At 44.6% G+C, this 22,494-nt stretch overlaps 2 protein-coding genes across 2 annotated transcripts in view; one reads left to right on the forward strand and one right to left on the reverse strand.

The window, feature by feature from the left end:
* Nucleotides 1-2,259: 2,259 nt before the first annotated feature.
* Nucleotides 2,260-10,678, forward strand: LOC133111897 (ferritin, heavy subunit). Its single transcript, XM_061222534.1, has 5 exons — nt 2,260-2,532; nt 4,456-4,561; nt 5,367-5,513; nt 8,486-8,611; nt 10,282-10,678. The coding sequence occupies exons 2-5, from the start codon at nt 4,460-4,462 to the stop codon at nt 10,438-10,440; spliced, it is 534 nt and encodes a 177-aa protein (XP_061078518.1). The 5' UTR covers nt 2,260-2,532; nt 4,456-4,459; the 3' UTR covers nt 10,441-10,678.
* Nucleotides 10,679-11,186: 508 nt separating this feature from the next.
* best1 (bestrophin 1) overlaps nt 11,187-22,494 on the reverse strand; it is a 45,315-nt gene continuing 34,007 nt past the window's right edge. The window contains exons 7-9 of the mRNA XM_061221279.1: nt 20,873-20,953; nt 19,529-19,680; nt 11,187-12,099 (exon numbers count right to left, since the gene is read on the reverse strand). Coding sequence (XP_061077263.1) covers nt 11,187-12,099; nt 19,529-19,680; nt 20,873-20,953 — 1,146 coding nt within the window. The remainder of the gene's footprint in view (nt 12,100-19,528; nt 19,681-20,872; nt 20,954-22,494) is intronic.

Raw genomic sequence — 22,494 nt, forward strand, 5'->3', positions numbered from 1 at the left:
GGGAGGGAGTGTTGCAACATTTCCATCACAATATTTGTAAATACAGCTGTGAACTTCCACCGAATTCTGGGAGTTTCCCAATGATGCACAGTCTGTCTATTATTTGTCATTTTATTGTGCAATTTAAACTTGAATTGTGTTTATCAAAAATGACAGAAATAACAGCATTTTTGTGCGACACCTTTTACAGTCATATTTTCTTGTGTAAATTTTAGTTTACAAAGTGTTAGTAAAACAGTCCAAACTGAATTTTTTAGATATAGATATAAGAAGGAAGGAAATATACTCACCTGATGTGAATGTAAAAACCCTCAAAATAAAGCTGAAAGTCTGCAGTTTAACCACATAGTGATTGTTCTGTTTCACCTGTTCAACTGTTTGCTGGAGTACAGAGTGAAAACAACAAAAAATGTGTCACTGTCCAAACACTTACTGACTGTGCTGTATTTTGTTTCCATATTAAAAAGAGAAGTGGTTAATTGTTCATTGTATGTAATCTGATTTTTATGATTTTAGTGAACTGACTGAATACACCAGGTGTTTTCAGATGGAGATAGACTTCTGTCACACCTTAATGGTTAGAGATATAGCTATGCCATTCGAATAGTGTTGCCTACAAAACTATGTTGAGGCATGTTAGTGGACCTGTTTGTTCAATATCATGCCAATAGAAAGTGTTGTTACATTTACATTTTAGTCATTAAGCAGACGCTTTGTGTGTCATTTTATTTTGTACCGTAAACATGCCAAAAGGTTAAATAGGTTTTTGAAAAACTGCTGGTTTTACTCTGGATACCTGTTTTATCCCCAAAGATCAAATCATGTTTAACTGTTATTACTGTGTGCTGTGGTACATACTCTGACTTGCAAGACAAAACCGTTTTACAAACGTCCCCTATTTGAAATTACTGCTCTATTGTAAAACTTCCAATGTTCAATGAGCATATACCACCTCTTTGCGCACAGTACCCTGCTGAAAAAACGAGCTGGTACGTAGCCCAGTTCAGACCAGCTCCATACTTAACATGGTTTGACCAGCTGGTAGCTAGTCATTTCAAGCTGGACTGTACAACAGGGTACGTACTGTACACACTATGTAACTTAAAAACCGATAATTGACAACTATTTCGGTTCAAAAGAAAATACCCTTGAACTTTTTGCTCAAAGTGTAGCGATCTCGATCTTGTTCGCCTTCAACTTACCTATACAAGCTAACGTTACCTCACCCGTACGGTGGCCCTCAGACGATATCTCAGGAAAACGACCGTCAGTTCATGGACCTAAGACCCAATATGTAAAAACGGCTGTCGGTTGAAGTAAAATATCCCCCGGTCTACGGATAAAGGCTCTCGGTCTATGGAAAATAGCGCTCAGTTGAAGGAAAATATCCCTCGATCTATGTCTATGGAAAATGTCCTTCGATCTCAATGTACTTTTTTAGCTGTATCATGCTAACTGTTGAACGTAACGAAAATCAGTCGCCGCGTTGGCAAGATAGCTAGCTAACATTAGCCACGTTGACGTTATTCTGGCAATGGCTATTGTGTGCACGTGCAATAGTACAGCTGTAGGTTTGGTGGCTAGTTAGCAAGCCACCGTTATCTTCATGGGCACTACCATTTTTGTTTAGAATTGATGACCTTTTTGCTAAAGTGAAATTATGTTTTGAATGACATCATACATTCTAAATGGTGCAGGAAAGTGGAGACACTCCAAGTACCTCAAGATCGGGAAAATATGCATTAGAATGACACTTTTAATTAAATGGTTTGTAAGTCATTTTTCTGAATAAACAGGAAATTATCTTGGTGCTTGTAGGGATGGGTAAATATAATTACGTTGTCATTTTTCAAACGGGCTATGTTAGCAATTTTAGAGAGTTGGCAGCTATGGGTATAGCTAAAGATGAAGTCATTAATCAGAAAGTAAGTCTAAAAAGTTTATTTTTAATTTAAAAGATAGAGAGGGGACCAGACACCAACACATTACAGCAAATGTAATCAAATGCACACGAGTGATAATGAAAGTCGGTAAAAGAGAAATGTGAGCAGTAGCATACTTTAAAATTCAGACGGAATCGGATTATAACTCCAATTTTCTCTACCCATGTAAACAGCAATCCATTCGCAAACATTGGGATTTGAGTGGAGTGCTTTATTTTTACGTCAGTGTCTTGATATTTTGATTGGCTGGATAAATTGATACTTCCGCTTACTCCCTATGCTACGTCATGACAATATATACCGTAAGACAGACGGCGTTGTCCACACATTTTTTCGTCGGTTTGTGGGTTACCTGCTTCAACAGTGCTTGAACGGCAACCCAATTACCGCCTCTTAACTCGTCTAATTATAATTTACCTTGTTATACTTATCGCTGCGTGCATCGTCTTCAAATAACTTTAGTGTTGAACAGCGACTCGCGTTTTAAGTGTGTAACGTTAGCGAAGCTAAATAAAAGTTAGCACTACCTGGCACAAACGACCATTTTGTCTTGTCCATTTCGTCTGTCTTTTTGAAGGGCATTAACAAGGTAAGTACAGCCTCAATTTACAGTAACTTATTCTACATTGACGGTTAAGGAGCGTACGCGTGATTTAACTACAGTTCGTATTTTATAGAGCTAACTTGTTAAATTATGTAGCCTTCGCTAGCTCGAGTGCTTGAAAAAAAAGTAGCTAACTACGTTCGCGACAGTATTGAGATTCATATTGAGAAGCTCATCGTTAGCTAGCTATTGTATTATTTTCCTGCGTGGTGCAGGCTAATGTTAGCTTGCTTTGCCGTTGCATTTCCACCGTGCCTAAATGAAATGTGATGATTAACGTTAACTTCGCTAGACTACGTGTTTTTTGTAGTTTGTTAATGTGCACGATAAGGATTTGAAAAGGAAAAATGAACTCGCTGGTTTCTGAACGCGTGCGACCTAGCCTACCGTTAGCATTAAACCCAGCCAGGCAGGAGGCTGTTTGGTTATCTATCCAGTTCTAACTTGAGCTCTTCGAGAGAAAGTTAACTAAAGCTAGCCAGGGGTAGCGTTACACGAGAGATAAAGAGATGTTCGGTCTGTAACAGTGGTTATCTGTATTTCGGCGTGTTATTTCAGATAGCCCAATGGCGCCACCATGGATTACCTAGGCTAGCTGTCGTTAGATACGTGTCTGTTTACATCGGGCCTACAATGTGCGCGGTGGAGTGTCTGCTGCTGGTTTATGCAGTGCGTCACAAAGATATCTCCTAATGTTTCCCAGCAATTGAATAAGCGCGTGCTGCTTGGGTGTGCCTCATATTTGTCGCAACGCAGCATGACTCCACATAATGTTACGTCTGCTTAACATTTTCCTTATCTTTCGCGTAGTTGCTCAGACTACCTGTAATATAAACACTGCCTTCAACGGCAGCTATGTAAACGTCTAGACGTTTCTAATACATTTCTAGATGTTCTTATTTCAAATGACGAAACTTGCCTGACTAAAGGAATCAGAAACTGCTGTCAGGCGGTAATTATAATCAGCCTTGTGAATAATTAAACGCGTTGCACTGTCGGATATGGCTTGATTTCAGTCGGCTCTTCTATCTCTTGGTTCAGGCAATCCTCGACAGTAAACTGTCCATCGTGTATCCTCCTTGCAAAGAGACCTTAATCAGACGCACAAGCTGTGAAAAGAGGCAGAAAAATGAATTGTTTTAAAACAGGAGGCGTGAGATGGAAATGGATGTGCGCAGGTTAATCAGTTAATGTAAACTTCCTGTGTTCCAAACACCGTTAGCTCACCGTGTTCAGAACAGTGCAACTTTCATGACGAATAACTACTAAAATTACTTCCAGATCAGCTTTGATTTTTGTGTGTGTATCATACATCCATTTTCATAAAAACTACGCACCACACACACACATTTCAGCATACAGTGACATGATAATAGTGCACCGGAGAACATGGGGGGCGGCCACTTCCACCAAGTTAACATCAGTTCAATGGTAGTTTTTCTCCTGAGGAATGTGGTTTATGATTATGGTTGCTTATTGACTATCTCAGACACTAAAACACTTTGATGTGAATTGGACCAATAATTATAGAGAAAACAACAAAAATTTGGAAGGTGTGTTAGCGATGGTCCGAACACCTTATAAGCCTGCCCGGTTCAAAGTCTCTCGTTAACAAGAGCTTCCCCACCACAATGTCACAGTGGAGTATTACCATGTCACTGTGTGCTGAAATGGATCTTACATGTGACCCATACCAAGTTTCTATGAAAACGGACAGAATTGCACTTTACACGCACACAAAAACCAAAAATGGTCTGGAAGTACTTGTGCTGGCATGTGGTTAGCGCGGTTAAAACCGGTTTTATGGTTGCTGGTTCACATGGCACTGCTTTCTGTTCATGCTTCCTGGTGCTTGCTTGGCCACCTTCTTGAAAGAGGGAGTGCATTTGCCTGGTCTTTGTGTTACAGAAACATGAGTTCCCAGGTGAGGCAGAACTTCCACCAGGACTGTGAGGCCGCCATCAACCGGCAGATCAACCTGGAGCTGTATGCTTCCTACGTCTACCTGTCCATGGTGAGAGACCAGGGTGGGAGGAGTGGGCTTTAAGGAGAAGGAGAGGGGGGACGGTCTAATCAGCATGTGTGAAAAGAAGGGAAAATTGTTGGGTATTACACATGATGCCTACCTCCGCTTCTGATTAGCATGTTTCTCTAGTCCGATTATTCAAGGCTATAAATGATCGCTGAATCTTGAAAGGGACATCGCTATGCATAGAATCAATGGTAAGACTGTATATTTATTCCATATTTAGTAGCAGATATTGATAGGACGATGTGGTGGTATTACAAAAGGATTCCTTGTTTATTTTGCTTTTCAGTGAGCAGTGTTTTTCAGCACTTTTGGAATGCCATTGGGCTATCTTTTTGCTCTGTTGGAATAAAAGATTTTGGTGACGAAATGTTTGTATGTATCCTTGAGTTCATGCTTTCAGATTGACGCTATTGTGCAATGTCTCAAGCTAGTTGAGACTGAGCCGGTAGTGCTTCTTAACTGGCCAAACACAACAATGGTGGCACTTAGTTGTCCTGTTTTGCTTGCTAATGAAAATGAAACTGGAATACAGATGTTGTTGCTTCCCCACATAGTTTGGTTGCAGGAGCACTGAATGTCTTGAGTTAGCCATGCATAAAGGCGTTAATGACGGACTGCGGTTTATCTCCAATGAAGCTGTGCACGCTATGTATCCATTGCATCGAGCCATCCAATAATGGCATGTTTGGGGGATGGTGGGGGTGCCCTCGCCTCTGTCCAGATGTCTGTGTTCACCCGTAATGCCAAGGGTGTTGAACGGGTATTGAGCTTTCCTGCTTCCCTCCAGGCCTATTACTTTGACCGGGATGACCAGGCCCTTCCCAACTTCGCCAAGTTCTTCCGGAAGCAGTCGCACGAGGAGCGCGAGCACGCCGAGAAGCTGATGGGCCTGCAGAACAAGAGGGGCGGCAGGATCTTCCTGCAGGACATCAGTGTACGAGTATACGAGTGTGTACGGGAGTGTGTGTACGGGAGTGTGTGTACGGGAGTGTGTGTACGGGAGTGTGTGTACGGGAGTGTGTGTACGAGTGTATACGAGTGTGTGTGAGAGTGTGTGTACGGGAGTGTGTACGAGTATACAAGTGTGTACGAGAGTGTGTGTACGGGAGTGTGTACGAGTATACGAGTGTGTACGAGAGTGTGTACGGGAGTGTGTACGGGAGTGTGTACGGGAGTGTGTACGAGTATACGAGTGTGTACGAGAGTGTGTACGAGAGTGTGTACGAGAGTGTGTACGAGAGTGTGTACGAGAGTGTGTACGAGAGTGTGTACGAGAGTGTACGAGTATACGAGTGTGTGTATGAGAGTGTGTACAAGTGTGTATGAGAGTGTGTACGGGAGTGTGTACGAGTATACGAGTGTGTACGAGAGTGTGTGTACGGGAGTGTGTACGAGTATACGAGTGTGTACGAGTATACGAGTGTGTATGAGAGTGTGTGTATGAGAGTGTGTGTATGAGAGTGTGTGTATGAGAGTGTGTGTATGAGAGTGTGTGTATGAGAGTGTGTGTATGAGAGTGTGTGTATGAGAGTGTGTACGAGAGTGTGTGTATGAGAGTGTGTACGAGTGTGTGTACGGGAGTGTGTACGAGTATACGAGTGTGTACGAGTATACGAGTGTGTATGAGTGTGTGTACGGGAGTGTGTACGAGTATACGAGTGTGTATGAGAGTGTGTACGGGAGTGTGTACGAGTGTACGAGTATACGAGTGTGTACGAGTATACGAGTGTGTGTGTACGAGTGTGTGTGTACGAGAGTGTGTGTACGAGAGTGTGTGTACGAGAGTGTGTGTACGAGAGTGTGTGTACGAGAGTGTGTGTACGAGAGTGTGTGTACGAGAGTGTGTGTACGAGAGTGTGTGTACGAGAGTGTGTGTACGAGAGTGTGTGTACGAGTATACGAGTGTGTACGAGTGTGTGTACGAGTATACGAGTGTGTACGAGAGTGTGTACGAGTATACGAGTGTGTACGAGTATACGAGTGTGTACGAGTATACGAGTGTGTACGAGTATACGAGTGTGTACGAGAGTGTGTGTACGAGTATACGAGTGTGTACGAGTATACGAGTGTGTACGAGTATACGAGTGTGTACGAGAGTGTGTGTACGAGTGTACGAGTGTGTACGAGTGTGTACGAGTGTGTACGAGTGTACACGAGTATACGAGTGTGTACGAGTGTGTACGAGTGTGTACGAGTGTGTACGAGTGTGTACGAGTGTGTACGAGTATACGAGTGTGTGTACGAGTATACGAGTGTGTACGAGAGTGTGTGTACGAGTATACGAGTGTGTACGAGAGTGTGTGTACGAGAGTGTGTACGAGTATACGAGTGTGTATGAGAGTGTGTACGAGTGTACGGGAGTGTGCGGGAGTGTGCGTACGGGAGTGTGCGGGAGTGTGCGTGCGGGAGTGTGCACGAGTGTGCGTACGGGAGTGTGCGTACGGGAGTGTGCGTACGGGAGTGTGCGTACGGGAGTGTGCGTGCGGGAGTGTGCGTGCGGGAGTGTGCGTGCGGGAGTGTGCGTGCGGGAGTGTGCGTGCGGGAGTGTGCACCAGTGTCTCTGTCCTTCTGAATTACATGGCCCTTAGCTTCTGTGTCCTTGTTTGCCACTGCAGGCCCACGTGATGCTGTGCTTTGACTTTGCCCGTGTGTCTGTAGAGTTCAGTTTCTGTCTGTGCGCACAGAAGTGAATGACCGTGCAGGCTGCTGTCTGTGGGTGGGGTTGATAAGAGCCAGAGTGTGCGGGCCAGCTGTGGGATGGGAGTGCAGATAGGGCAAAGACCCGCCGGGTGGACCCTTTATCTCTCACTCACATTACCATGCACTGTTTACTGTCTGCTTACACACACGCATACATACCTTCTCACTCACTCCCGTTGTTTGGCATATTTCTCAGCCTCATAGTATGTTATACCCAAAAGGAACACTTTGAACCGAAAACACGCAAAATAATCTCCCCCTTCCTTGACTTTGATTGGCTCTACTCTGGTAATGCATTCTGGGAAAATTGGAAATCACTGGAAAAATGAAAACCTTAAGATTTGGCCATTAAAAATGGATAAACACTCACCAGGCACTTTATTAGGAACATTTTACTTTATTACACCTACTTATTTATGCGATTTATCTAATCAGCCAATTGTGTGGGAGCAGTGCAACGCATGTAGCTATGGGTCAGGAGCTTCAGCTAATGTTCCCATCAACCATCAGAATGGGGGAAAATGACTGACCGTGGTTTGTGGCAGGCCGGGTAGTTTGAGCATCTCAAAAACTGCTGATCTTCTGGGATTTTCACACATGCCGGTCTCTAGAGTTTGCAAAGAATGGTGCAAAAAAAATCCAATGAGCAGCAGTTCTGCAGACAGAAACGCCGTGTTAATGAGACGTCAGAGGAGAATGGCCAGACTGGTCAAAGCTGACAGGAAGGTGACAGTAACACAAATATCCACACATTACAACAGTGGTATGCAGAAGAGCATCTCTGAACACAAAACGCATCAACTCTTATGTGGATAGGCTACCGCAGCAGAAGTCTAAAAGAAGTAATAAAATACCTAATAAAGTGCTCACTGATACACTGTAAATGTGAAATGTGTGTGGTCCTCCGTATGTATGTAAATGTTGGAATGTGTGTGCTGTATGCATGCCAGTAAATGTGAAGTGTGTGTCTGCTGTATGCATGCCAGTAAATGTGAAGTGTGTGTGTGTGTGTGTGTGTGTGTGTGTGTGTGTGTGTGTGTGTGTGTGTCTCTGTCTGTCTGTCTGTCTGTCTGTCTCTCTGTCTGTCTGTCTCTCTCTCTGTCTCTCTCTGTCTCTCTGTCTGTCTGTCTCTCTCTCTGTCTCTCTCTGTCTCTCTCTCTCTCTCTCTCTATGCCAGTAAATGTGACGTGTCTGTATGTGCTACAGAAGCCAGAGAGGGATGAGTGGGGCAGTGGTGTTGAGGCTCTGGAGGGCGCCCTGCAGCTGGAGAAGAGTGTGAACCAGTCCCTGCTGGAGCTGCATAAGGTCTCCTCTGAACACAACGACCCCCATGTGAGTCCCCTCTACACCCCGCGCACACACACACTCGCACTACACACACTCGCACACTTCACACGCACACACACACACTTCACACTACACACTTCACACACACTACACACTACACACTCACACCAACCACACTCTCACGTACTTCTCTCATAAAACACGGTCTCTTTCTACATAATTCATATTTATCTTGCTGTGTCCTAGGGATGGTTGTAAATGGGGATGTGACAAATCATCAGTTTTTGTAAATGGTTACCATCCCGTTTTTTAAAATGGTTAACTGTGTAACCGATGCTGCTTATGAATTATTTATTTCTATTTTTACTGGAGTACTGACAAATGTAATTGCATTTTCAAACTTTATTTTTGGCTATCTTAATAGTTAAATGTTATCATTGTAAGTCAGATCGTAGCCTAATGGTCAAATTAAAGATTTACATTTACATTAGCATTGTGCAGTGTAACCTCACAGTTGCCGAAGTCTGTAGTTAAATCCCTGTAGTTTACGTCCATCCCTGCCCTATGGCTTCTGCCTGACAGACATGATTGGCATGAAATCTGTAAATATGCTGCTGTTAAGAACATTGTTACAGACAGTGGTTTGCACTCAAAATTCTGTGGTCCCACAATATTTGCCTGAGATGATGGACACCGGGTCTATGTTACCATTGGCGACTGGTCTAATGATTTTGCTTTCATGCCAATCCAGGTCTCTAGAATTTGATATATTTTTATGTAACTGTAAACTTTGCAAATTAGTTTTATATGGCGCGGGACAATCGTGGTGATATATTTTTTACAGCTAATTTATTAATTATTTTAATTATTTATCTCTCAGCCACCTTCATCTTCTCTGGAGCATCTAGACCAGGGGTTGGCAGAGCCGCAGGGTGTGCTGGCTTTCGTTGTTACTTGGCATTAATTGATCAATGAAAGCCGTTGATTACAGTTAACTCACCTGGTTTCTTGGGTCTGAGTCGGTTGCTTATTTTAAGGTGGAGACGGCTTTCATTGATCAATTAATGCCAAGTAACAACGAAAGCCGGCACACCCTGCGGCTCTCCAGGACCAGGGTTGCCGACCCCTGATCTAGACAATCTTTGTAATGAAATTTGTTATGAGATTTACGTGTACCTGGAAAACTCCCTCCTTTTGCAACCCTAGTCTTAAGACACATTGCTGACTGGTTGAACTAAAGACCACAGACTTCCAACAAATACTTCACTCTGTACTGTGATTGGACAGTAGGCTCACCCAGGGAAAACACAATTTTCATGAGGCATTCACGGTAAATGACTGAAAACCCCGAAGGAAATCCCGGTTTCTGTGGAGGAGAACTGAAAGTGAATTGGTTCCCCTTTGCACAGCTTTCGGTCTGACTCGCAGGCCACATGGGATTTTCCTTGCGCTCTAGAAATGCTTAACACTGTGACTGCCCCACAAGTTTTTCAGCCAGATTGGGTGTAAGGCAGATGGCCTCGTGCTGGACTGCCAGACAGAGTTCATAGATCCAGAGGTTATCCTGCCAGGCAGGCCGTGGTTCCTCTCTTTCTCCTTTTTGCATACGACTTAAAACTGCACAGGCCTCTACCCCGCTGGAGTTTACGCGGACAGCTCCTTCCCCTGCGTTCTCATGCCTGCGTGGGGGTGAACAGGTGCTTTACTCTCCGCAGATGTGCGACTTCATCGAGACGCACTACCTGGACGAGCAGGTGCGCTCCATCAAGGAGCTGGCGGACTGGGTGACCAACCTGCGGCGCATGGGCGCCCCCCAGAACGGCATGGCGGAGTACCTGTTCGACAAGCACACGCTGGGCGCTGACAGCAGCTAAACCCCCCCCTGCCCCCCACCCCGCTATTTATCCATCCGCTATGAGTGTGTGTCAGTAATCACCCCTCAGTTACCTGCCGCAGACCCGCTCTGTACACACACCTTCTCGCAGTGTAACCACCCCTGAGTCACTGGGGTTTTCTGTCCTAGTGCGTGTCGCTCCCTGCATCCCCCTCTGCTCCTGTATTTTAGTACGGAAATATACTCTTAACAATAAACTGAACCCTCTGGATTCTCAAGCTTTGTCTGTGTGTTCTTCTGCAGTGTGTGTGCGCGTGTTTCATTGCGAGGTCTTGACTACAGAGACCTTTGGACATTTGCAGGCAATCCAAGGCCGTTGGGGAAATATTTATGGTTTGATTGTGAAGTTAAAATGGGTCCTTAACATGCCATGGGTTAAGGCTGTAGATGCTGTACAATAGTTAATGATTCACAATCTCCCCAGCACTGATGCTAAATTGTGTGGTTTTCAGGTCCTGGCAGGTCCAGGTTTTGGCGAGAGCAAATGGTTTCCTGCTTGTAGGAAGGAATTGGCAAACAAAACAAGCGGTAGCACGCCTCTGCTTTTACTAAGCTGGGTGGTAATCACATTTGTTTTTAGCCTGTGGAAAGAGCCCTTTGGTATGGAAAGCATAATACTGCAAGCACAGTTTATTTTAAGCCAGTTTAATTTTCATAGGTATAGAGGACCTAGTACACACTAAATGCAGATTGTAGTATGTAGTGTGTGAGTATGCAGCACTGGGCTCAATCAGTCTCCTTCCCGCTGGGAGCAGGGCTGTTTCCTGCCTCGGGCAGCAGGGGCCCCAGCAGGTCCCGCTCCACCAAGGAGATCCCCGAATCGTTGGGCGAGGGCTGCTGAGGGGCAGCGGGTGGAGCCGCCGCCGAGGGGGCGGGGCTAATACCGCTGGAGCGGACGGCCGGGAGGGCGAAGTTGCCGTGGCAGCCCCCGCTGCAGAGGTTACCCGCGGCGACGCTGTTACTGCTGCCGGAGCAGGAGCCAGCGTTGGCAGGGTTTCGGCAGGGTGGGGTGAAGGAGAAGGCCTTCTCCAGCCCGCTCCCTGGGCCCCGGGCGCTGAGGGGCCCGGCCTGGCCCTCAGCCGGGGAGGGGATGTCCAGGGACAGGCAGGGGGGCGGGGGCCGGCGGGTGGGCAGGAGCTTGGGCACGGGGCAGGGCTCGGGGGCCGGGTCTGGGAAGGAGAAGGCTCCCTCGGGGCAGAGCCAGGGCAGGGCGGAGGAGGGGGGCGGGGGCACGCCAGGGGGCCCCAGAGAGCAGGGGTCCCAGCGGGGCGGGCGGGGCCGGGGCAGGGCCGCGGGGGCGCAGTGGATGGGCGTCTGCGGGCAGCTGTAGCAGCCGGGCCGCTCGTGCAGGGCCAGAGCGGGGAAGGACGGGTCCACCTCGCACTCCGCCGGGCGGCAGGGCTGGCTGCGCCTGCCGGAACCTTCCGGGTGCAGGTAGAGCGGGAAGCGGCCCAGCGGGGCCCCCGGGCGCCTGCGGAGCAGCGAGGCCCGCGTGGAGGCCGAGCCGCGGGGGAAACCGGCCGTCTGTAGCCCCAGGAACCCGCTCAGGCCCCCCAGCAGCGGCGTGGAGTGATTGGCCTCTTCGTGCTCCTTAATTTGCTCCAGATTACACTGAAACTCCATCTCCTCCTTCGGCACGCTGTGGAGAACAATCTGACATCAGAATCAACACGTACTTACCCCTCATGTACCCCTCACCTTCCTGTTATTTACGAATGACGAGCAAGCTAATCCCAAGTCGTTCTGGGGGAACTTTAATCCTTTTTTACTAGAAACAACCTTCAACACTTGCCTATGTTTACATACAATAATTATATTTATGGGATATACCATTCACTAGCAATTTGACCATCAATACTGTTGTTGGGGTAAAAATGGACATGATGTGGGGTTACAAAAAAAAAAAAGTCTTAAGAGCAATAACTAAATGAAAAATTAAATACAAAAAAAATTGAGAAATCTGTTAACCTGTAACACCATTCAAAACTATGTATTCTCCCTGAAAATGAAACTTTGCGACAAATTCATACACACAACCAACAAATGATCTGATGATCCAAAATCCCAATTACACATTGGTGTGATAAATGAAATACACTATTATCAAAAACACATTCTGGAATTTTAGGTATTTTTTCATTCTTGTAATATAAGAGGAACACAATGCGATTGTTTTTGCTGTTTTTCATTTTCCAAATTACAGTGATGTAGGTATGCAAGACAAAAATGAAAAAATCTAAATGTAAAATAAAAATACTTGAATAAAAGAAAAATGGCATTAAATTAAACCCGTGTCTGCTAGATAATTGAATCTACACACAAGCTGGTGGAGAGGGCACACGCAGCTGGGTTGCATTAAATAATCAGCCCAGGTGCTTAAAGGTGCTCATCTCCACAGAACGGGATCATGGGAACACACTTGGACAGCACAGGTGGCTGCTGGGGGTTTTACTCTTTCAGCGAACACTGAAAGAACATGCCGCTGAAATGCTGGCCAGCCCAGTTTTGCTTTCATTTATATTTTTTTATTTTATTTAATATTTATTTTATTTCGTTTTGTATTTTCGCCTTTTTGCCCTGAACTTGTGAGGCAGAAGGGCAATTTGTATTTGTATTTCTTTTCACTAGAAATGTCTTTGTGAGGCCACTGTATGAAAGAAATGAGCTCATCTGTCTCCACATGATCTTTGGCGAGTGTAAATTGCAATTTACACTCACTGAGCACTCTATTAGGTTGACCTGTGAGCAGCAGTTCTGCAGGCGGAAACGCCTTGTTCATAAGAGAGGTCAGTGGAGAAGGACCAGACTGGTCAAAGCTCACGGGAAGGTGACAGTAATGCAAATAACTACACATAACAACAGTGGTATGCAGAAGTGCATCTCTGAACACACAACACATCATAAGTGGATAAGTTATAGCAGCAGAAGACCAGTAAGTCTAAAAAATATGTCTAATAAATACCTAATAAAGTGCTCACTGAGCGTAGTTCGGCTTGGAATCAGTTCATCATCTGAACTTTGGGTAAGTGTTGTTACTTTACCAGCTTCGGACAGGCTCTGTCGGAGAGTGTGCTACAGCGCGCTAGTTGGAGCAGTGCTGTGTGAGGTAACGGTGACGGATTATTGATGAGAAATTGGGTAATTTTATGCACTTGAGTGGCGGTGAGAATCTTGTAGTGGAGGCTCAGTGCATGGTTGAATGTTGAGGAAACCCTGTGTCCATAGGTTTTTACAAAATACACACAGCCTACAGTTTTTCCACTGGAGAGCAACGTATACTAAAGTGCAAATCGGAACCAAGGAGAAGTGTGCTGAAAAAAAGAGAAGTATGGTTCAAAGTTGAGTTCCGAGTTATCACATAGATAAAAACGTAAACCCTTTTAGAATAATCAGATAACTATCCAAGTAACAATACCAGAGTTGGCATCTAGAACACCCTGAATACTACATTTATTTACGACAAGACAGCATACACATAGCATATTCCACCTCATGCCATGCGCAGGTCGAGTAATGTATACCAACAAAGTCAGGTGTGATGCGGGGTGACCTGGCAGGTCATGGACAAGGGCTGCCAGACTTCTGATCTGGTGAGAAAAAATACCAAAGGTCTGATACCAAAGGTCCTATGTTCTATGTAGTTTAACGCAAATACCAGGAAATAAAAGCTGAAATTCTAAACTCCTGTCTTGTATTCATCTTCAACCCCAAATGTATTCAGTGAATTGAAAAAACAATGGAATTGGCCTTACTTTTGGAGGGGACAAAATGCCATGTAGCTGGACAGCCAGTTGTCTTGTTTAACTACTTACATTAGGTTGACACCCGTTTCCTGTTATCTCCCTTCTCAATATTCTAGTTTGGTTCAAGATACTGTTAATACTGCTCTCGCTGAGCTCTGCTATTATACTATGCTGGTGAGCAAGTGCATGATATTTTGGAAACCTTCCCCAACAAAGGTGATGATGATGATTATAACAAGCTGTGGAACTGCTAACAGAGCATGTTCAGCCTAGCAACAACAATGAATATGAAGTCTGTGTTTACCTGCTCCCTGAGAAACAATTGATGCCTATCATACATGACTGAGACAATTGGCAGCTACTTTTGAATTTGCTGATACAGAGAAATTCAAATTCAAATTATTTTCAGTTGCACTTCATCCAAGCTAGGGCGAAAAGCACAAAGAGACTCCAAGCTAACCTGAAAGATCTTCTTAACCACACAAAGGTCACTTGAAACATTCGTGCTGCAATGTATGGAACGCAAACATGACACACAAAGTGTTGCTGCTTTTCCAGGCGAAAGAAACGCAAGCTGAAATACCCCGCAGAAAAAACAGTTTTCACATGCAGCTGGGAATACAAAGACCACCTGCCGAAACTGGAGGCATGTTTATCCACGAAGGAGGTCAAACGGCATGCCCAGCAAGAGGGACGTCAGGCAGATCATGTGGTAAACTCAATTGCTTTTCACGCTGTTGTTTGTCAAAGACAGCACAGTACACTGAACAACCAGCTCCAGAAAAATGACCAAAGACAACTCCACAGGGCCATGCAACCACCGCTTTGTCTAGCCCTGATAACGAGTATGTATACATCACTCAAGAGTTTAAACAACCTCTTTGACACAGATATGGATCACAGAGAAGTCAATGTCATAATCTAACACTGGAGCCTCTGTCAACCTCCTAGACAGGAGTGCATATAACCTGTGGTCACATTACAAAACTCTTCAAAGAAGATTCATGGTACACAGACAGCATTGAAGTTGCAAGGAAAGTTCAATGCAGAGGTCTCTGCCAATAGTAATACGACGTGTGCCACATTCTATGTAGTGCAAGATGAATATGGATCATTACTCAGCCGTAAGACTGCATCAGAACTGAGACTGATACAAGTAGTGTGTGCAGCCAACCTACTTTGTCTACAGTTGAGCTGCTACAACAACAATATCCAAACATGACCAAAGGTGTTTGTAAGTTGAAAAACTGCCAGTTACATCTTCACATTGACCGTGCAGCCAGTGCAGCCCGTGCAGCCCGTGGTCAAGCCACTCCGCCGTGTCCCTTTTCCCACCCAGAAGAAGGCAGCACAGGATTTACAATACCTTGAAAAACATGGAGTAATTGAAAATGTTGAAGGCCCATCCCCTTGGGTGTCACCGATACCAGCCAGGGTTAGCCGGCCCCCAAATGCAAAGCACAAGCCACAAGTCCGCCGCCCAAACCCCCGAGTTCTCCACCTCACCCAGGAAGTCCGCTACGATGGCATCGGACACTGGCCTACATTCACTGAGGGAGGTGTAACTTGGTGGAGTGACGTGATGGTGGTATTCCAAGTGTGGAGATGGGAAGTTGTTCCTTTGTTTGAACAACAAAAAGCAGTGCTTTGTTGCATATCACCACCATGTATGCGTTTGATAGAGTCATAGGGTCACACGGTGGTCCTGTATGCAACTTACACAAGTGTGATGTGAGACCGTGCAGTCTGTTTACTTTACAGTGAAGTAGGAGACATCTTGTGTCCAGCAGTTCAGTTCATTATATTGTTGTTCTATTCTATTTACATTTTATTGACTCACCTTTGCATTTTTCTTACATTTTTATACAGATCTTGTTACAGGATGCATTTGAGCATTTTTGATTATATTCTATTTATTTTTTTAAAGAATGTTTTTATTATATATATATTACATTGTTTGCCTTTTACAATACATTTTATACAGCTATAATTCATTAATATTTTTATCATATTCTACTGTCTGTAATGTTTTTATATGGAAACTTCAACTTTATTTGCACAAATGAAAAGTTGAAAGTTGAAATTCTAGTTCATGCCTAGAATTACCCTAACTGGGAAAGTCAACCGGCTGGTTGACTTACATACCCGCTGTCTGAATGGGTCATCAGAAAAAAAAAGAAATGAAAAGTTGCTAAATGAAGAGCCAGGAACACAATTTCACCAATAAATGTTTTTTTGCTAATGCATTTCTTAGTGTGCCTGTTAAAGCTGATTGGAGAGGGGAAAATGTATCAAGAAGTTTCAGCAAATTATAGGATGCTCAGCTAAAATGATCTCAAATGCTTTAAAATGGCAACAAAAACCCGAAACAAGTGGAGGAAAACGAGCAACTACTGTTACTGTTACTGTCAGAATGGCAAAGATTCAGCCATTCATAAGCTCTAGAAAGATCAAAGATGATCTACAATTACCTGTAAGTGCTGTTACAGTCAGAAGACATTCGATCGAAGCTAAGCTATCAGCAAGAAGCCCATTGGTGAAAAAATAGCATGTGCAGAATCGGTTAAAATTTGCCAAGGAACACATCGATTGGCCCAAAGAGAAATAGTGTAACATTCTATGAGCTGCTCAGTGTGAGCCTGATGTTTCAACAAGACAACGACCCCAAACACAAGAGTAAGCGAGGAACATCTTGGTTCCAGACAAAAAGGATTTAGGTAATTGAGTGGCCAGCTCAATCCCCCGACCTCAACCCCATTGAAAACTGCTGTTCCTCAAACTTTGGGGTCCTATTCAAAAAGTAAAGTATTTCATTTTCTTGTTATTTCCTTACTTCATGAATAACATATTTTTGAAAATAGTCTGGCTATATGCAACAAGAAACTCACATTTAAGTGGAAACAAAAATGAGGCAGTGGTTTGTGTTCCACTGTTTAAAACAAGGATGTGTACCACCTGGTACTTTCACATAGCAGTCAGTGATTTTCTACCCTTGTTTCCAAGAAACTACATTTTCTGAATAAGGTTGCACTGAGTCACTCACTGAATGAATGTGACCAGTCGTCAGATAATCTTGCAGGCTCATTAATGTAGCTCATTCTTGTGTGTGTGCTTGTGTGTGTGTGCTTGTGTAGTGTGAGAGAGTGTGTGAATGTGTTAATGTGTGTGATTGTAAGTGTGTGTGTGAATGTGTTAATGTGTGTGATTGTAAGTGTGTGTGTGAATGTGTTAATGAGTGAGAGTGTAAGTGTGTGTGTGAATGTGTTAATGTGTGAGAGTGTAAGTGTGTGTGTGAATGTGTTAATGTGTGAGAGTGTAAGTGTGTGTGTGAATGTGTTAATGTGTGAGAGTGTAAGTGTGTGTGTGTGTGTGTGTGTGTTAATGTGTGTGATTGTAAGTGTGTGTGTGAATGTGTTAATGTGTGTGATTGTAAGTGTGTGTGTGTGTGTGTTAATGTGTGAGAGTGTAAGTGTGTGTGTGAATGTGTTAATGTGTGAGAGTGTAAGTGTGTGTGTGTGTGTGTTAATGTGTGTGATTGTAAGTGTGTGTGTGTGTGTTAATGTGTGAGAGTGTAAGTGTGTGTGTGAATGTGTTAATGTGTGAGAGTGTAAGTGTGTGTGTGTGTGTTAATGTGTGAGAGTGTAAGTGTGTGTGTGTGTGTGTTAATGTGTGAGAGTGTAAGTGTGTGTGTGTGTGTTAATGTGTGTGATTGTAAGTGTGTGTGTGAATGTGTTAATGTGTGTGATTGTAAGTGTGTGTGTGTGTGTGTGTGTTAATGTGTGAGAGTGTAAGTGTGTGTGTGAATGTGTTAATGTGTGAGAGTGTAAGTGTGTGTGTGTGTGTGTTAATGTGTGAGAGTGTAAGTGTGTGTGTGAATGTGTTAATGTGTGAGAGTGTAAGTGTGTGTGTGAATGTGTTAATGTGTGAGAGTGTAAGTGTGTGTGTGTGAATGTGTTAATGTGTGTGATTGTAAGTGTGTGTGTGTGTGTTAATGTGTGAGAGTGTAAGTGTGTGTGTGTGTGTTAATGTGTGAGAGTGTAAGTGTGTGTGTGTGTGTGTTAATGTGTGAGAGTGTAAGTGTGTGTGTGTGTTAATGTGTGTGATTGTAAGTGTGTGTGTGAATGTGTTAATGTGTGTGATTGTAAGTGTGTGTGTGTGTGTGTGTGTTAATGTGTGAGAGTGTAAGTGTGTGTGTGAATGTGTTAATGTGTGAGAGTGTAAGTGTGTGTGTGTGTGTGTTAATGTGTGAGAGTGTAAGTGTGTGTGTGAATGTGTTAATGTGTGAGAGTGTAAGTGTGTGTGTGAATGTGTTAATGTGTGAGAGTGTAAGTGTGTGTGTGTGTGTGTGTTAATGTGTGAGAGTGTAAGTGTGTGTGTGAATGTGTTAATGTGTGAGAGTGTAAGTGTGTGTGTGTGTGTTAATGTGTGTGATTGTAAGTGTGTGTGTGAATGTGTTAATGTGTGTGATTGTAAGTGTGTGTGTGTGTGTGTTAATGTGTGAGAGTGTAAGTGTGTGTGTGAATGTGTTAATGTGTGAGAGTGTAAGTGTGTGTGTGTGTGTTAATGTGTGTGATTGTAAGTGTGTGTGTGTGTGTTAATGTGTGAGAGTGTAAGTGTGTGTGTGAATGTGTTAATGTGTGAGAGTGTAAGTGTGTGTGTGTGAATGTGTTAATGTGTGTGATTGTAAGTGTGTGTGTGTGTGTTAATGTGTGAGAGTGTAAGTGTGTGTGTGTGTGTTAATGTGTGAGAGTGTAAGTGTGTGTGTGTGTGTGTTAATGTGTGAGAGTGTAAGTGTGTGTGTGTGTGTTAATGTGTGTGATTGTAAGTGTGTGTGTGAATGTGTTAATGTGTGTGATTGTAAGTGTGTGTGTGTGTTAATGTGTGAGAGTGTAAGTGTGTGTGTGAATGTGTTAATGTGTGAGAGTGTAAGTGTGTGTGTGTGTGTGTTAATGTGTGAGAGTGTAAGTGTGTGTGTGAATGTGTTAATGTGTGAGAGTGTAAGTGTGTGTGTGAATGTGTTAATGTGTGAGAGTGTAAGTGTGTGTGTGTGTGTGTTAATGTGTGAGAGTGTAAGTGTGTGTGTGAATGTGTTAATGTGTGAGAGTGTAAGTGTGTGTGAATGTGTTAATGTGTGAGAGTGTAAGTGTGTGTGTGAATGTGTTAATGTGTGAGAGTGTAAGTGTGTGTGTGAATGTGTTAATGTGTGAGAGTGTAAGTGTGTGTGTGAATGTGTTAATGTGTGAGAGTGTAAGTGTGTGTGTGTGTGTGTGTTAATGTGTGAGAGTGTAAGTGTGTGTGTGTGTGTTTGTGTCTGTTAATCAGTACCTGATGTCCAGAGCAGAGCCCATAAAGGAGGGCTTGTGGTGGTCAGCGCTGGCGGTGGTGTAGGGAGGCTGGGGTTCAGACTCATTCCAGTATTTATCCCTCTCCATGACCGGCACGCTGTCGTACATCTCATCCACCATCAGCAGGGACACCTGGAAGGGGAGAGCCATGGACCTGTGAACTGCACTCACCTGGGCTGGCCTTGAGTTTATCAGCACTGGTCATTCAGCTCATCTGGCTCATAGTGGATATGGTTTGGATATAGAGCTCAGCTCATAGTGGATATGGTTTGGATATAGAGCTCAGCTCATAGTGGATATGGTTTGGATACAGAGCTCAGCTCATAGTGGATATGGTTTGGATATAGAGCTCAGCTCATAGTGGATATGGTTTGGATACAGAGCTCAGCTCATAGTGGATATGGTTTGGATATAGAGCTCAGCTCATAGTGGATATGGTTTGGATACAGAGCTCAGCTCATAGTGGATATGGTTTGGATATAGAGCTCAGCTCATAGTGGATATGGTTTGGATACAGAGCTCAGCTCATAGTGGATATGGTTTGGATATAGAGCTCAGCTCATAGTGGATATGGTTTGGATATAGAGCTCAGCTCATAGTGGATATGGTTTGGATACAGAGCTCAGCTCATAGTGGATATGGTTTGGATATAGAGCTCAGCTCATAGTGGATATGGGTTGGGAACAGAGGTCAGCTCAAAGTGGATAAGGTTTGGGTACAGAGCTCAGCTCAAAGTGGATAAAGTGTAGGTACAGAGCTCAGCTTATAGTGGATAAGGTTTGGGTACAGAGCTCAGCTCATAGTGGATAAGGTTTGGGTACAGAGCTCAGCTCATAGTGGGTAAGGTTTTCATGCAGAGCCCAGCTCATAGTGGATAAGGTTTGGGTACTGAGCTCAGCTCATAGTGGATAAGGTTTGGGTACAGAGCTCAGCTCATACTGGATAAGGTTTGGATATAGGCTGGGGAAGTAAAACTGACTTGGGATCAGCCCTCCTACTCAGCTGGATTTAGACCAGGGTCCTCTGCCTTTGTTCCAACCAAGCAGTTACACACCTGATTCTACTAACTAACCATGAGAGACCTTTTCCTTACAGACCACGATAAAGGCCTTGATTATAAGATCCAGGTGTGTAACTGCTTGGTTGGAACAAAAGCCTGCACCCACAATGGCCCTTTCTGCATACAATTGAGGACCCCTAATGTAGAGTGATAACTTGTCAGGTGAGGCGATGGGTGCGTGAGTTAACGATGGCTTAGAAAGAGGATATGGTGAAGAGGAAGTGGGAAAGAAACTGAAAATGTACGTGAGAAAGGTGAGCAAACCTGAAGGTTGCGATCAACCAGCCAGTTGGTCTCAAAGTCGTCATCATCTTCTCCGAAGGGGTTAATGAGCTGTTCAGCTACCTGATGACAAAGCACTCATGTAAAACATCACACATACAACAAGGCTGGAGGCTGTTTTAAACATTATCTTATGTCGGGGTCTTATTAGCTTAGGTGGAAAGAGCCGTTGTCGGGTAAGCATTACATTACATGTGGCGGAGGGTTGCAGGTTCAATCCCGCCCTGGGTGTGACGAAGTGCCCCTAAGCAAGACACCTAACCCCCCAATGCTCCTGTCAAGCTGGTTGGTGCCTTGCATGGTAGGCAATTGCTGTTGGTGTGTGAGTGTTTGTATGAATGGGTGAATGTGAAGTCTTTAATTGTACAGCGCTTTTGATAAAGGTACTATATAAATGCTAGCCATTTACCGTTTACGTTAATCTGGACGGCATATTCTGTACAATACCTACAGTCTTATCCAACAAGTTTTAGCATACATTTCCACTACTATAGTATTCTATAATTTTATTATATTAGGTTTGGGTACAGAGCTTTATTATATTACATTATATATTATTATTTAGAGTTGGCCTCTCCAAGGAATTGCCACCTTAACGTGGTGGAGGGGTTTGTGTGTCCCGGTGATCCTGGGAGCTATGTTGTTGGGGGCATTAGCATTAGCCCCCGGTAGGGTCTTCCAAGGCAAATTGGTCCCGGGGGAGGGGCCAGACTAAGATCGATTCAAAGACTCCATGACACGCCACACGTCTGGTGGCTGGGCCTTATCCCATGGGGCCTGGCCGGGCACAGCCCAAATTGGTAACGTGGGGTTGCTGCCCTGTGGGCTCACCACCTGCAGGGGTTGGCATCGGAGCCGGGTGCTTTGCCCAATGGGCAGTGGGCAAAGGCGGGGATCCGGGCGTGCTGATCCTCGGCATCGCAGACTGGTTCTGGGGACGTCACCTCTCTGGCGGGGAAAGAACTGGAGCTAGTGCGGGAGGTGGAGCGAGGTCTGCCAAATGCCAATAATGTAATGTAATGTAATGAGCGGTACGAACTAGATATAGTTGGGCTCACCTCCACGCACAGCACTGGTTTTGGAACAAACTCCTGGAGAGGGGCTGCACTCTGTTCTTTTCTGGAGTTGCTCAGGGTGAGAGGCCCCGGGCAGGTGTGGGGATACTCACAAGCCACCGGCTGAGTGCCACTGTGAAATTGGAGTTTCACCCAGGGAACGAGAGGGTCGCCTTTTTGTGACTACGTGTCACTGGGGGGAAAGCTCTGACTGTCATTTGTGCTTATGCACCAAATGGTAGTTCAGAGTATCCGGCCTTCTTGGAGTCACTGGGCAGCATCCTGGAAAGGGTGCCGCCTGGAGACTCCACAGTTCTGCTGGGCGACTTCAACGCTCACGTGGGCAATGACGGAGAAACCTGGAAGGGGGTGATTGGGAGGAATGGCCTGCCTGATCTTAACCCGAGCGGTGTCTTGTTATTGAACTTATGTGCTGGTCATGGATTGTCCATAACGAACACCATGTTCGAGCATAGGGTAGCTCATAAGTGTACTTGGTACCAGAGCACCTTAGGCCAAAGATCGATGATCGACTTTGTGGTCGTATCA

This window comes from Conger conger, chromosome 15, assembly GCF_963514075.1.
Source record: "Conger conger chromosome 15, fConCon1.1, whole genome shotgun sequence".
Lineage (NCBI taxonomy): Eukaryota > Metazoa > Chordata > Actinopteri > Anguilliformes > Congridae > Conger > Conger conger.